Source organism: Orbicella franksi, chromosome 9, assembly GCF_964199315.1.
Source record: "Orbicella franksi chromosome 9, jaOrbFran1.1, whole genome shotgun sequence".
Taxonomy (NCBI): domain Eukaryota; kingdom Metazoa; phylum Cnidaria; class Anthozoa; order Scleractinia; family Merulinidae; genus Orbicella; species Orbicella franksi.
The window spans coordinates 5,191,303-5,208,198 of NC_138153.1; the positions used below are offsets into that span (position 1 = coordinate 5,191,303).

The 16,896-nt window shown below is 39.6% G+C and overlaps 2 protein-coding genes across 2 annotated transcripts; both read right to left on the reverse strand.

Annotated features, from left to right (window-relative positions):
- Positions 1-107: 107 nt before the first annotated feature.
- LOC145496938 (protein kinase C-binding protein NELL2-like) lies at positions 108-9,879 on the reverse strand. The gene is made up of 9 exons (XM_081476706.1): positions 9,716-9,879; positions 8,441-8,738; positions 7,580-7,877; positions 6,497-6,562; positions 5,739-5,846; positions 4,254-4,370; positions 3,573-3,678; positions 1,717-1,907; positions 108-852 (listed from the first exon to the last, which is right to left on the reverse strand). Exons 1-9 carry the CDS (start codon positions 9,789-9,791, stop codon positions 775-777), a joined length of 1,338 nt encoding a protein of 445 aa, XP_081332832.1. The 5' UTR covers positions 9,792-9,879; the 3' UTR covers positions 108-774.
- Positions 9,880-12,516: 2,637 nt separating this feature from the next.
- On the reverse strand, positions 12,517-15,011 carry LOC145497662 (uncharacterized). The gene has a single exon (XM_081477487.1). It carries the CDS (start codon positions 15,009-15,011, stop codon positions 13,950-13,952), a length of 1,062 nt encoding a protein of 353 aa, XP_081333613.1. The 3' UTR covers positions 12,517-13,949.
- Positions 15,012-16,896: the final 1,885 nt, after the last annotated feature.

The following is a 16,896-nucleotide window of genomic DNA, read 5'->3' on the forward strand; positions in this document are numbered from 1 at the left end:
TAGTTATTCTTCAGGCCTGGTTTCCTTTGTGACGCAAATCCTTGGAAGAATTCATGACCAACTAATAATTTTGCAGTTCTCTAAAACTCTTAAATAGCAAACAAGGCAAAAGTAGCTTGAAAATTTTATTATAAATTTAAAAGGTTATAACTACATAAAAGTGAATCAATACAATAAATTAAAGTACAAATGAAGTATGAGTTTAACGCTTGCTGTAATATTCGCTTTCTGTAACACAACTACATCTTCTTTAACTCTATGATGTCTGACAACTTAACTTCAAGTGAACCAAATAAAGGTTACTAAGTTATTCAATCCTTTTTTAGTTTCAATACATCTTAATACAATTTAACTATAATGGTAATTGTTGCTTCTAAATCTTGTTTCAATAAAGAATCAGTAAGAAGTACTGTTTTACAAACAGTAAAAGGCATAATAATTTACGTTCGTAAATACGAGAAATGAGTTTGTCGACGTTGTTCTTTCGTACTCGAAAATAAATGCTTACACGTTAAAATTCTTAGTTTCTTAGTCAATTAAAAATCCCGAATTGGTAATAATTTCTATTTAAATTGTATAAGCATTTCCTTCTACTGTTTGTTGCTAACTCGCCTAATATGCTTTGTTTTAATCCTTCTCTTAAACTGAAGCGTTATAAAATATCTACAATATTAATGTGAACCTTATATGAACTTTACAAGTCGAAACGCCCGTGCGTTTTACTTTCTGCCATCTTGGTTTTCGTAAATCATCCGGGACACCTGGCTTCTGTTCTCAGCAAAACTTGTGGCAGATCATTTCCCCGCCAAGACAGAAACAGAAATAGCAGCGGTCGGAGTAACTATCCAAAGGCTGTTGGGGAAAGAGAAAAGATTGTTTTGTCAGTGTGAATTGAATTGGACTAAAATAGCGAGTAAAACAAACTGCAAGGCTTTGAAAAGAAGTGCGATGACTTTCTCGATGTCGTTCTTTATCTCCGCAGTACCACAATCAAGGGATTTATTGACTTCATAAGCCACCCTCTCGGATGAATTACCGTAAACTTCCGAAAGTAATGGCCCTAATTACTGTTGGAATTAGCAGCATCTGGCGCTCGTTACTTTCGTGGGGTCTGGAGTTTCTTATTTTGGGCAGAAAAAAAGCATGACATTACGTTGATACAACTGAGCTGGTTCCTTTTAGGAAATACAAGATAAATTCGTAAAAACAGTTCTTGAAACATGAAATACAGTTCTTCATTCCAGATTAAATCTTTGTTGCTACCACATGGGCGGGTTCTTCATGACTAGACCGTGTTCTCAGTGGTCAGCACGAAAGCTAGTAAGATACCGTAAACTGTTTCTACTTCATGACGCACTGCTATGTTAGTCTGAAAGGGATGGGGGTTCGCTACTTTCGGGTGGTGGTGGGGGGGGGGGGGTCAGTACTTTCGAAAGTTTAAGATAATCGCCTTGATACTTGCATCTTTTCAGCATGATAAACATGCATTTTTCTAGTTTTCTTCTTCAGTCAAGACATGCGGGCTTTCGAAGAACTTTCACCTGATCATATTTTCCCAAGGGCTAGTTTTACGCTAGTCTCTTCCTCAGCCGTTTTCTGAGATGTCACGCAACGCTTCTACCCATTTGGGGGAGCGTTGCGTTGCGTGACAGTCTCAAATAACGGCTGCGGATGAGAATACATGTAGTTTTATTCCAGTAGAATGAACCTGCCTACCTTGTATTCCTTTCCTTTGTAAAAACAGTTGCACCTAGCAGAGTCGATACATTTTCCGTTCTTATCCAACACTTGTCCTTTCGGGCAGAAACAGCCTTCGGTGCACGATTGACACTTGAATCCTTGTCTGGAACAAGTCGAGTCGCAACTACAACTTTTGTAAACCTTTCCTGTCCCGTCACATTGGTCCTCTGGTGGCACAATGGCACGAAAAATGTACAATCAGTTTAATAAAAAACGATGTGACGTAACAGAGTTCCTCCCCCATATATACGCTTCATTCCCAAGGTAATACTTCTCAAGTTATTTTTAGACATGGTACACAGTTCTCGCGCGGTAATGTTAAAAAGCAAGTTGCGAAGATGTTTTCGTGGAGCTTGAAAATGCGTGGAAAGCCGCTCGAGATGTTCATGTGGGAAAGAGAATTTGATTTCTCTAGACCGTCCTTTCGAAACAGAGAGTGATCTAAAACTAACGTGAGAGGGATTACCTTGGAAATATGGCCTGTATGGGTGATTAACTCGATACCCCTTTGTAAACTGGGAAAGCGAAGTAGTCACTTTTAGAACTTGTCCAACAAATTATTATTTTTTACTCTACCACGCAGACTAAAGTTCGAAATCAATGTTATGGTGAAATTTACAGGGGCGGATCCAGAATTTTTCTCAGGAGGGGTGCATCACTAAGAATGGCATAACTGGCTGGTGAGGTAAACAAATTTTAAAAGCAAATACGGATAAGAAGGCTTCATCTCAGGGGTGGGAGGGGGGTGGGGGAGAGGGCTGCTCTGGGCTTAAGGCTCATTTCTCGTTGTCTAAATCTGGCCTATATCATATCCATCTGTTTTTGGCTACCTTTGCCTGCCTTGCACTTTCGTTAGATTTGAAGGCAACTGTGCGCATCGCAAAAGACAGACAGCATTACGATAACGTTGCATTTATACTCAGTTTAAAAGAGTTCAACACGCAAAGCCGCAATCAGTAATTAAATTCTTCTAACTTGTCCCCATAAAGCTGTTTGGGGGAATCAGTTACAATATCAAGACAACTACATTAGGTGTGATGAGTTCGTTAACGAACTGGTTGTAAACGAACAGTTTTCACAAACGATGACGGCGCTAGGAGGAAAATGACCACACACAAGGAAGAAAGTAGGGAGTTCAAGCCCCCGTCCCCAAGTATCCGAGTATTTTTGAATCCGCAACTTTTCTTTCCAGATACGGCTTCCGTCCTCACGCATCCGGCGAATTCGGCAGCGAATCCGGATATTTTTGCTACGTGTGGACAGGCAAATTCGATTTGAATACGTTACGTGTGGACAGGGAAATTTTTGAATACGGAAAGAAAAAGTCGCGGATTCAAAAATATCCGGATTCGTGTGGACGGGGCCTAAGAAGGCTACGTACGACGGCAACGGCACCGTTGCTAAACAAAAGGTTTTATGTACGGAAAAATGACTGTGTACGTGCGTTTTAAATCATTGTACACTTCTCTGCCGTCCTCTGCAAAACAACAACGTGAAATGACCAAATTCTGCGTAGCTCTCATGCGTTGCGGCAGGAGCAAAGTCGATGGGCAAAGAACGTGAACCACGACGGCTAATTTTCTTAGTTTTTACGTGAAATTTATCGCTGTGTCCCAGATTCAGTTTTGTGATAGTTTTGACAGTGATAAACAAAGTAAATGACTTCAGAGCATCGCGAGATTCGTAGACAAAATATCAAATCATTTTTTAATCGACGCTGTCCTTGGCGTCGCCGTCGTCGTTATTTAAGCTCCCTGGTAAGTTAAGCCAAAAAATTAAAACAAAAGCATGATAGCTAACAAAGAAAGGCCAGTATTCAATGAAACTTTTACCTTTGCAAATCGGGCAGCACTGTCCTTTAAGAGTAATCACATCCCCTGACTTCCCTTTACAATCAGGTTTTGGACAGGAGGGTGGTGAGCAGGTAATGTTACCCTCCTAAAACAAGCAAAGATAGACATACCCGGTAAGTACTCGAGCCAATGTGAAGCTAAAGAGCTTTAGTCTGTTAACAGGCCCCTTTGGGCGACAAATAATCGGCGACCGGAACGAGTTGAGTGCGGTCTTGGACGGAAGATCTCGCTACGAGCTCTTCCTGTCCAGACTGCGTTTGACTTCATATTCAGCCAATAGTCTGCCAGGGTAATGTTGATAATGCTGCACAAGTTTTCCTTTTCAACGCAAATGTGCAACCATTCAAATGAATGCTAATGAACAGTACTGTTACGCAAAGCTATTTATTATACTATACAAGGTGATTTTAATTTTCACGTCGGTGGGTGAAAGCCTACTTTGTGACCAATCAGTACTAATGCGCAGTAATTTTACTCGGTTCTATCCGAACATTTAAGTTTCAACCTCATAAAATCCATGCCTAGCGTTTATCTATTCTGATATTGAGCAGAATTCTGATACCGTGTGCACCGTTTCTTTTTCAATTATTTTACAAAATGAAATTTGACTTGATTTCAATTTTAAACTTGGGCGTCCTTATAAGTGAAAATGAAACCTACCGAACACTTGCAGGTCTGGCAGCTATCGTTTCCTGATTTCCATGTTTCGCCGTGCAGATAGCTTCGACCGTTGTCTTTGCAAACTTGACAGATGTGAGTGCAAATCACTTGTCCCCACTGTCAACAAGAAAACAAAGTGAGAACGGATTTAAACTAGCAAAATAATGCTCATTTTAATACACTCCTGAGCGAAGAAATTAAAGCGTCTTGCCAAAGAACAAACACAATTATCCCGACCAAAACTGTATCGTTTATGGGTGTCAATCTAAAACGCATTCATTGTAAATGATAGTAGAAAAACGAGACAGAGTCGGCACATTCAAGGGTATACTTATATTTATAACCCACCCATTAATCTTGGTGCGATTTTATTGGTTACTTTACGTCACGTGGTGAAAACTCACGGGACAGTTATCACGCAATAACCCCCTCCTGCGTCGATATTTGTCCTCCGATTGCTTCCGTCGAAAAGAAACACAGTCAGCACAAGAGTTTCAAATATTCCTTTCTCTTATTTTACATGGAAGGAAACTAAACTCGTTTAGTTGAGTCTAGCGATAGTGATATTAAATAGCTGGTCGCAAATGCTGTTCCGGAAAGTACATCAAGTTTTTGAGTTTTTGATCTAAGGGGCATTACGAGAGTTAATTTCTCATGACAGCTTGTCAAGTTTTGGTCCAATCACAGTGGAAATAAAGTTAGTTAAACCAACCAAATGTACTTGCTTGCTTACGTCAATCACGCGCATTCGCCATCAGATCACCACTGGCTTTTTACCATGTTTACGAGCGGTTTAATTGTGATATGAAAGTTAATGGGAGGGTTATAAAATAAATAAACCCCTTTCTGGCTCGATGGTATCTCGGTTGATAATGTCCTTGGCTGAGAGATTGTCCTCAAAATTTCACATTTGCTCTCGAAGCTTCGCTTCTCGGCCAAATATTCTATTTTCGGACAATCTCTCAGCCACGGACATTATCAGCCGACATACCAGCCGCCTGAAGAGGTTTATTGACTAAATGCTGCCCTCCTCCAGTGATCCGGCAAATTTTCAGCGAGTTTGTAACACATGAAATTGTTATACACGTAATTGTTTTCTTTGGGAGAAACTTTAAGACAAACCATCTGTTAAAAAGCCAGAGGAAGAAAGGTTATTGTTTACAGCCGATATAAATTAACCGAAGGCTACGCTTTGTCCACAATTAATTGAGCCTTGCTCTTGGAGGTAGTTGAGGAAGTTTGTTTATAAATTTTGACCTTCCGACTTGTCCTTAGCCAATCCGAAATCACTCATTCTTTGCAAGTATAGGAAAAGTTCTCACTGCTTGTTCCGGCTTTGATTGACAAACAAGTGTCGTTGGAATCCGCTCGTAAACAACAGCCAAAACAAACCGCAAAGTGGTATTGTGCTCAATTCACAGCTTTAGCTACATTACTTTAGCTTTGTTAATTGCGCCATCCTGTACACTTAATGCGCATGCTCACCTTACACTGACACAAGGTACACTTGTCCTTTGTCCAGCGGTTTCCGTCTTCGTACCTGAACCCGTCCATGACGCAATCCTTTGTCCCCACTACATCTGAACATTCACACTACAGTGGAAGGGACAGTTCAAGTTCACTGATCAGAACATTTACCAGGTAAATCAAGAACTCAACAATTAAAGAACTGTTCACGTCCTCTAGTAAGTAAGCAAAACCTTTTTTTAAACACGATAAAGATTTCAGCTTTGCAGCTCATGGGGTTGTGTAGAAATAGATAAGTGAAAAAAATGGATGAGGCGAAAGCATGAGACACAGCGAAAACTGATAAAGGACAGGTGCTTTAATTTCTACGTTGGCGTTTTATAATAGCTTTTGTCGCAGTCATCAGCGGTTTGACATACAAACGAGGCGAGAGGCAGGGTCACTTTTCTGCTTTGTATTGTCCTTTCGCCTCTTTCGCATGTCTTTTCCAACTAAACAGTATTTGACCGCAGGCGCACCTTCAATAACAGCTGTTTTCCTTCGAGGTCTCAGTGGCGATAAACATTGAATTCAGTTCTAACAAGAGAAGATCAAGGCAATTCACCTTGATCTTCTCTTGGTTTAAAATTAAGAATCATTGTTTTCTCAAAAGAAAACAGGTGCTGAGATTGTTAAAATCAGGAAAAGAACACATCGGCATGGCAGGTTGAGGATATAGCTAGTATGAAGGAGTGTATCGGTTAGTAAGCTGTGTTTTTCATTCACCATTGCCTCACCTTTGCTGTTGTTGGACAATCGCGTAAAGTATTTCCCAAAATAAACTTAACGTCTTGAAGATCCCCCTACAAACAGTTGTAAAGAGCTGTCATTGTTCACAATCCAAAGATAGCAACAAACCCATTTCGTTAAATTTCAGACCCACTGAACCCAAAAGAAGAAGAAATAAAGAGGTTGACGTCACTGAAACGTTGCCATTGGTTAGTTGTCCCGACAGACATTAACACTTAGTTGGGTTTATAACCATTCCCCTTTATTAACCATACTCAGGAGAAAGTAAATTTAAAGAATTAATGAGAAAAGTTAGACAAATAAGGTCTAAACTTATTTGCATAAGTAATTTTCATGAATGCACAGTATCTTTATGAATGCACAGTATCTTTTGGTTATTTCTGAATAAATAACGATTAAAATATTGATACGAATTAACAGATCACTCATATATTTTACGGGCGAGAAAATAACGTAACTGTACGCATTAGGCTTAAATTAATGACAAATTTACCTGTTCTTAGCTAATCACAATGAAATAATTTTCTCAGTCATATAATAAATGGGACTAACATCCTGCAGACATTAACTTCTTTTGAGGTGAGTAAACTTGAAAAAAAGAGTAAATCAAGAAAGCTCCTTCGAGCTTTTCTTGGGTCCCGTTCAAACCACGCCGGAGGAACTTGAAAACGCAGCTTCATTTCTACCGTTACAGGTAGGACGTACCGTCCACACTAATCCGTCACAAAAACGAAGCTTTTCGAAAACGCTCTTCAAACCGGAGGAATTTGAAAACGCCGGCTTTGCGTTTTACTGTGGACGGAAAACATTTCGAAAACGAAGCTTTTCGTTTACGTCGACAATATGATAATTATGATAATTATGCACGTGTTTTACTCAAACACAAATGCAAAATGACCGGTGATTGTCGCGTTTTTAAATTCCTCCGGCGTAGTGTGGACGGAAAACAGTTGATGCGTTTTCAGAGTGAAACCTCCGTTTTCAAATTTCTCCAGCGTAGTGTGGACGGGATGTTACTCACCTTACTCGTTATTTATGTAAAAACGTTAGTTTTCTGTATACTAGCTTACCTTAAACCTACTGGTGATAACACCAGTATTTTCCAAATACACTTCGAAGATCTGAGCAAGTCGAAGCTGGGCGTTTTGAGGATAGGCAACAATCTGCTGCTTGAATGGATGCACGCTGACCATTTCGTCATCTACGAATATCCTCAGCATCGACTGACTGTCCTGTACTCGGACCGCTACCTTGTGCCATTTTGTGAAGTCCAAAGATGTTTTACTGGAACCTTTGAATGGCGCTAACCGCCCGCCTGGGACTTGAAGTGAGACAGTGATATCAAGACCTTTTCCTCCACTCTTGCCACTGAAATACCAAAAATGAAAAAAAAGTTTTAGATTAGAAATAACGACTTCCTTATTAATTTGGATTCTCTACATTTTCATCACCTCTCTATGTGACAATGTATTGGTTATGTAAAGAGAAAACATATGTTTATCACTCAAAAGAAACTGATATAATTTCTTTCTGTCTTGTGGGAAAATTTTCTGTCGAATTTGTATTAAAAATCTAAAAATTATTTTAAAAAGGAAACATGGCCAAGCAAGGAAAGAAAAAGGGTAGAAAAAAATCCATTACAAAAAGTTAAAAAGAGGGTGAAAATAGTCTTGCATGTGATAGCCTACCAAAACACGAAAGCCCTCTCCACTCGCCTCGCTTGTCTCGCGTGTCTCTCTCGCGGCTTCGTCGCTCGCGTCGCCGGCCAAAACACGAGAACCTGCTCGCAGGCTATGCATATGCGTGAGGAAATGACAGATTTTTCTGTCTTATACCAAATGAGCTTAGAACGTATCGAACGGAAATACTAATCTATCTTGAGGTTGAAATTACACAAACGTCACAAATTTTAAAGTTAACACAAAACTCACGAGACGACAAACTTGAAATACAGATCATGTCCGCCTTGTGAAGAAATAGAAACAATAGGGTTGTCGTATCTTCTGAGAAGATCGAGCTTGACGTAGGCCGAGACGATGAAATCATGGCTGTTGTGGATCATTTTATCGGCCTGTTCAAACGCCTGCTGACTTGCTATGAGATCAGTCGTAGACGTGGTAAATTGATATGCGGCACTTTGGTCGTTTTGTCCTGTGGTTTTTGTGACCCCGGCGAATGCTTTGTCACCAAGCCCAACTGCTTTGAAAAGATCGACTTCTTTTGCCAGATCTGAAAAGAATTAAATAACACGTTTGAAAGCACGCAAACAGACAAAAAGAAGTGGAAAGTATCAATAAAAATAGGTGCGACATTCTAGAAAGCTTTCAAGAATGACCCAGTATCAGCGGCTAGCGCTGTCGATGTTTCAGTCCGTTTCAACGTTGAATCGAAACGTAAGTTGAAAGAAGAGTCACAAACGTTTTTATGCATGTGCCTTTCAACTTGTCCTCTAAACAATTACTAGGTAGACACGACCACTAAAACTCAATGGTTTTTATCTGAAGTATAAATAGCTGTCGTTTAATTTATTTAGTTTGAACTAACATCTTTCAAATAAACAATGAAAGCATATCCATGGAAGTAAACAGCTTAAGCAAAGCAACGATGCTAAAGATACGGTTCAAATCGAAGCTGAATTTTGCTAAAAAATATTAGGAGGATGTACCATTGGCCGACATAACTATCAGCAACGGACCAAGATATGATATGACCATACAGAATTATTGACCTCTCGCAACTGATTCAAATACTGTAATTTATAAACCTTCTCTCGATTGTTGCCTCGCCAAAACGTGCTAACAGGCTCCTAAAACGGTTTTCTTTACATTATTCCAAGGGTAAGTAGGGCTGAAACAGTTGTCCTAGAATACTACAGGATTGCTGAAAGTTGTGTTAACTTCGCATAGCCTGTAGCATAGCTTTTCTATCAAATATTTGAAGGCATTCCACACTTTTTGTCCCGTGTCATAATAACACAGTGTTACGAGAAAGATATTCAATCATGTACTGTTAAATAATATTGTGCTTAGCTTGGAACTAAGAAATCCAGTGAAGACTTAATTTTGGGGCTGGGAAAAACGAATGTATAGACCATCTTCGTTACCTCCAAATCAAAGATATGATTTCGGTCATCCGACCCGCTAATATTACGCCTCTAAGTCTTGTTAAGATGACTACACAAACAAGCAGTCAATGACTAGCTTTACCTTCATTTGATGAGGTTCCCTTCGTAAGGAAAAACACTAGAATAACTGCAAAAATCCAGTCACAGATTCGACCCATCGCTGCGTCTACGTCTAATATTGAACAATGGTGTCCTCGAGAAATTCTCTGATATGCGTTTGGTGACCTCTCGTGTCTGTCTGATGAGTCAATAAGCTGGCTGTATTTATTTAATAAGCAACTTGAGAAACAATATTGGGGAGGGGCGAGGAATGATAACTTTTGTGACGCAAGTCCGTGAAACAATACATGTCGCCGAAGTCAGGAAACATGGAGACGACGTAATCACCAGTTTTCGGAAAGATTTGGACACGTGTACAACAAAAGGAACAACCACAGATCAGCAGAGCAAGCAAACGTGCTTTAAATGAAAACAGAAGACTTCATCATGGAAGAACGTGTGAAAATGACATTTCTTGAAGCTTTCATCACAGGAAATAGCAAACGTTCTAGAACAACCTAGTCTTTACAAATTCCCAAGAGAAGTTTAATAACATTTTCTGAGTTTTACACTTAGCCACGTCACAAGCTTACCCGCTGGGGTATCTGTGATGATATAATTGTACAATAAATAAAACGTCATTGGACCTGCTAAATCCTCTACAGTAGCCGCTCCCAAATACTTTTTTCCCACTTTCGTGACGAGATTATTTCCCAACCGGAAGTGAGAGGTACGAATCAATTCGATGTCATTTGTTTTGCTAGGGAGTGGCGCAAAATCAATATAATGATGTGGGGTTGCTGAAACTATGTGCGGAAACAGAATCCCATGTTTTTGAGCAAAAACCCAAGAAAAGCCCGCGAAGAAAATGTTCGCGCGGAAACCGTCGTGAAGCACTTCTTAGTTGATTCATTTACAGAAAAGATGCCTGTTTCTTCTTTTTATGCACCGAGGTGTCGGCCATCACGGTCAGGCCCGCCGGTGCCGGTTTATTCGTAATAATGCTCAAATGCAACTTGAAAATTTAACGCTCTGGACTGTAGGAAGGTCCCGAATGTGTCAGGGCATTCTGGGCGATGACTAATAGATGTTTAGATAAAAACCGTAGTACCTAGCTTAGCCTGCGTAGCTAGCAGGCATTAAACAGGGGAGGGGGTGGCAAAGCGTGATGGAAGGAGGGGGACTGTGACTAACACTTTTTGTCATAGTGTGTCTCGAAATAGCGCCTATCGCGCTACAAGTAGATGTATTTGATACACAAATAAAGTCAAATAGAGTTTGTTACTTGCCTGCTTGCTTGCTTCCTTCGGCCTCATCAACTATCTCTTCATAGAAATCTCGAGCTCGTAATCTAATTGTTAAATAGAAACACGAATGGAAGTTTGGGAGAACGAGAAATGCTCAGTGGCAACACGAGCCGTCAGGCGAATGTTTCTACAGTCTTTTCGAGTTCTCCCAAACTTCCACGAGTGTTTCTAATTACCAAATTGACGTCAGTTTTTTACGCGTCTGTCCTAGCTGCTATTGATCATGAATTTCTTCATAGTAGTCTGCGGATCCACAGCAACTTTGACAATTTTATGACGAAATTCATTGTCAATCACACAGGACAGACGCATGAAAACCTGACGTCAATTTGTTTTTTACAATAAATTATTACATAAAACCTAAAATAATGTGTCTGTCCGCTTATTGACAATGAAAATTAACCAATGAGCGAGCGACAATTTCTGCAGTTATTGTAAAAAAAACTCAATGGAAACACGGAGAACATGTTTTTTTAGAAAATTCCGCTACGAAAACAAAGAAAACAACCCGTTTACTCAAAATGTGAAATGTCTTTGCTCGCTCAATCATCACGCCAACAACTTGTGATAGTTCTGTGTTTCTATCGCGTTTTAGTATAAATCTACCAGCATTCTATCACGAAAGCCGTTCTCTGATTGGCTACGCTACTCTCTATCTATTCTGTTTTAGTAAAATCTACTAGAATTCTATCACGAAAGCCGTTCGCTGATTGGCTACGCTACTCTCTATCTATTCTGTTGTAGATCAGTAGTGAGAAGCCTAGCAGTGTGCGGTTGTTAACAAAACTACGGCAGCTTCTTTGCTTTATTGAAGAGGATTTAGATAAAGTTTTGAATGACCGGTAGATTTATTCTAAAACAATTAGATTATTGCGCCCTCGTCAACCGTGATCACGCGATAGAAATCTCGAACTCGTAACCTAATTGTTTAATAGAAACACGATTTTTACTAAATCAGTGCACGTCCGCGGTAGCCCAGTCTTGACAGCAGCACTACCCATTGGATCCGATCCGCAGATTATCTGCTCTGTAGACTGAATTTGAGCCGGCTGAGAATCGCGGCTCTGAACAGAATCACGCTGGAAATTTTGCTCATCGAGAGACAACTAGCCGGTAATCATTCAGTTCTTTGTGTACAAATAGGACCAAAAAGCTTACATTTTGGTTTAACAAATCAATTCAGGCTGGAAACTACATTCAGATACCATTAGCGTGAACTGACTGAAGTGAGCAACTTAAAACTCCTGCTGCTCTGATCTGGAACTTTTTGTTTGAAAACAGTTTTGTTTGTTTTGGATAAATAATCATCCTGGACGTGGTTATCGAAGCATCGTGATTTGGCAGTGTCTCGCAGATCAATTATTTGCCGAGGTCGAAGGCTGAGGCAAATAATTGACAAATCACGATATAATTTAGACATGTACAAGCACCCGACTTTGTATCAACATTTTCATGTAAGGAGTTGAGTTATCACAAAACTCTTTGTGCAACTGTATGCTGACAGCTAGTTGACCATCAGATTAAACTGAATCATGATACAAACATGGATGAACTCTTCTATTCACTCTGAAAATATTATGCAAATCACTACCTGCTGATCAACACATACATGTAACCCCAAAACAATCTGTCATAAGAAGCATACAAAATGTTACAATGACAGTTATTAAACAAAAATAAAAATAAGCCCACAAGTACGCACTGCGGACCTATTTTTATGACTGCTGTGGTGTAATTTCATCATGTTCACTAATACATGTAAGCAACTAACGCGATGGTAAAAAATATCGCTTCATTGTGGAGCGCGTGATTTTTGAAGGCTACAGGCGGCGTGACAAGTGAATCAAGAAAACAGTTGTGCGAAGCCTTAACAAACCTTCAGACGCGATTGTAATTGAATAAATTGACGTTTCAACAAGGGTCTGGGCTAATTTTTGACGAATCTCCATTAAGCGGCCAAGCTCTATTAAGGGTCTCCAGCACTTTTCCAACAGCTATAATTTAACGGATGAATCCTACCTATTTTTATCAAGAGGTACCATAATATTGGTATCACGTAAATTGCCAGCCATTGGTGAACCAATAACGGCAGTCTTTATGGCATAATAGGTAACCATAGCAACAGTATAGCCTGTTAAAAACACCCTCAATCTTAGCTTTAAGTGCTTATAGAATACTGATGACATGAATAAAATCAAAATTTCATTTGTTTAACTTAGTTGACGGGTGGAATACAGATAATTCTAGATCATTGGAAAAGCAATTCGAGAGTTTTCATTGACTTAGCCATCATGGGTTATGAGCCATTACACCATGCTTTACAAATATAGTGAGCGTGCGCGTGATTTTTTAGAGCGTCTTTTTTTTAGTTTAGCTCTCTAAATTTTGGGGACGTTTTCAATAAAACAATTATTCTGCTCACTAATTGTTAAGTAGATAGGCACTACGCGCCTCGTAGGCTATCTACTTAACAATTCTACCACGAGCGCACGTTGGATATGAGATGGTAGGATAGATAACGTGGCGCCTAGCACCGAGTTGGCTATAATGATCTCATATCCAACACGCGTGAGTGGAATAATTGTTTTATTTAAAAGCGCCCCCAAAATATAGAAAACAAAACTAAAATGAAAATAAAAACGCCCTAAAAGATAACGCGTACGCTTACTATATTCATAGGGCATGGTCTAATGGCTCATAACCCGTGATAGCCAAGGCAATGAAAACTTTCAAATTGCATTATGCAGTGGTTCAGTTTTTAATAATATTTCGTATCCAGCGCGCGCTCGTGGAATAATTGTTAAATATAAAGAAATATAGGTTTCTCCAGTATCTTATTTTACGCACGCTAAGTCATTGAAATTCACGCTCGTTGACGTGCGTGAAAAACTAACCTAAGAATTACAAAATAATAGAAAAAGAAAATAAGAGTAAGAATAAAGAAAAGTGTAAACGTGAGAGCAGAAAGGATCAAACATCATTCAGCAAGTGCCTGTATGGAATAATAGGCTGGTGCCGAGTTACATTCACACAAAACGAAGGCGACTTGGTCTCTAGATAAAGCTTTGGAATTGCTTGTAACATTTTGAATATGACGTGATTTCTTATCATTGGTGGCGCTTCTTGCTTAATCCTCGCTATAAATTCACGTGATATTTCCGTCATGTTTATTTCAGACCTATCATACTCTCGATGTTTGGGATTGCCAGCTGCGACAGGAGCAAAGAGGAGTGCTTGGCCGCCGAATTTGACTTCAACAGCTATCATAGTGTCTCTGTTACTTGCAAAAATACAGCCACGTTCATATTTCGTTGGATAGGGAAGGACATGTTCAACAGCTTTATGGTGGAAAGCGTTAAAGATGGCGTCGAAAAACACGGTGGGGAGAACGAGAGATGGTTCATTTATACCACATAACTCTCTCCTTCTGGTTAATACAATGCTTGCTCCATGATGAACCTTGTAATCCAGCACGCCCACTGCTGGCTCGTAATCTAGCAGCCACTTTTCCACAGCTCGGAAGGGCGACATCTTAGTCATGTTGGCGGGTGTAAACTCGTTGTACTTGAGAATGATGTCGTCGTCCATAAATATGTAATAATGATATCCTGGTCTTCTATCCAATGCGGCAAAAAAGAGCACATTTCGTCCTGATGCAAAGAGGGTGTTCGAATCAAACAAATAAGTGATGTGTGACTGATTGTTTTCTTGGCACTTGTCTCGGAAACTTAGCACAATGACATCACAGTTGCAGGTCTCGGGATCGCCAATCTGAGAAGAAGAGGCCAAGTTTTGAGGAAGGCATTGTTCGGTTTCCGTGAGATAAATAAACGGCTTTTGAGTTGTTTTTCTTTGTGCTGCATAATTTTGAAGCTTGGAGTTGTAGGAGAAAACTTGAGTTGACGAATAAAATTCTGTGTTCTCACTAAACCTGATCATGTCTTGTACGGTTTCTCTGGTATAAATAATCATGCCAACGATAACAACCCAACTCAAAACCGCTGCAATTGAAAAAACGGTCTTCAACTTCATTTCACTGCAGTGTTTTACAAACCCCGACAGGGCCGCGTGACAGCTACAACAGCGTTCAACAAGAAATGGCCCTGAACAGTTTAACACGTATTGGTTAAGAAATAAGAAAAATAAAATAGTTTCTGATTGTCTGCGATCACTTGGAAACAATATTAGAGTCGTTTTTAGCGCATTATGCATGCAATCCAGTTTGGGAGGAGGAGACAAGTCATTTGTATATTTTGACTTTCAACTGAGACGTAGTAGATGTTTTCTGCAACTCTCAGCCGTCTTTTTGTTTAGCTGGGATTTCGTTTGCTTTATGTTCGTTTGGCTGTTCATTCTTTGCCTTTCATTTGGTTTTAAGAAGTTCAATAGAGTGTTTAAGAAAGCCACGACGGCAACGGCAATGAAAAACGTCACGAAAAAAAAAAATTAATGAACATGAAGACAATGGCTGTGCGCGTACGTTATAATTCTTGGTACATTTCCTTACCGTCCTCTGCAAAACGGCAACGTGAAAAGACAAATTCTGCGTTGTTTGGAGAACGTGAACCACGACGGCTAATTTTATTGATTTCTGTTTCAAATTTACCGCTGTGTTCCAGATTTAGTTTGGTGATAGTTTTGACAGTGATAAACAAAGTAAATGACTTTAGAGTACCGCGAGCCAGTTCAGTTCCTAGGTAATTTTAAAAATTTATTGACGCTGTCCTCAGCGTCGCCGTCGTGGTTACTTAAACTCCCTATTATTTTGATTCCTAACTAAAGTTACATGTAATAAGTCAAATTATTCTAGCAGTTTGATTGGTTCTCACCTATGATCTATCGGAGGACAGACGCATAGATGACTTCAGTATTACAAACATTTTCCCTCTGTTGTTTAAAATGGCAAAAATTTTGGAAAAAATTAGATAATATTTTACAGGCTGACTGGGCAAAGAAACTGACTGTGAAAAAGTTTTGTGAGGCTGTAAACAGGTAGGAAAAACAGGGAGAAGAAAGAAAAAGATGTTTCTTTTATGAACTCACAAAAAATACTCAGTCGAACACAAATCGGTCTTGCAATTATTTCAAGCAGGAGTATAGCAAAGATATCAGTGACGTCACCTGTTGTTATTAATATGCCAACCAGAGAGCTATTGGTTGGTGAGAAAGAGAATTCTTTTGTTTAACGTTTTGAACATTTAAATAACAAAAACAATGTTTGTAAACAAATATCTTCCCTATATCAAATGTAATATGCTCCCGTTTCAAGGTAAGAAACCATCTTTGCTTCGAATTTAACGATCCCAGCAAGGAAATGTTTTTGAGATTGATATATTTAAAAGATTTAAATTTTCACAATCTCAAAATAATTGTTTACAGGAATTAGTTAGGCGACCAGAAGATTCCCCCCTCCTCAACCCCCCCCCCCCCCTAGATGAGCATGGCCTGGGAGAAGGAAGGAGAGGTCTCCCGCCCTCTCCTTTTTCTCTCCCAGATTCCCGTGTTTTCGATCGTCCCCACTGACCGAGAGCCTTGAACAGGCTAGTTTTCCCCAAGATAAAACGTTAACCGAAGTATTAATTTTTCTTGTATAAAAAGTGTTTTGTTCAGTTTGGGCCGTATTCAAATTCAAAACTGAAGGACAAACAATTTAAACAGAGAACATATCCAAAAAGTTCCAAAACTGAAAATTTTCGTTAATCCTGGGTAAGCTTAATCGGGCTTTGAACAACCCGGCCTGATTATTATGACAAGTACAGATACTTTCAACCTCTGACTTGTCTGTCGCATAAAGGTCGAAAGTAGACATATAAAACGCCATGAACACTCGGACCCCTTTTAATCGCCCACTCTCTATTAAGCGGCTAGATATCGAAGTCCCGAAATCATTGTCAGTAAAATACTGTAAATATAGTCC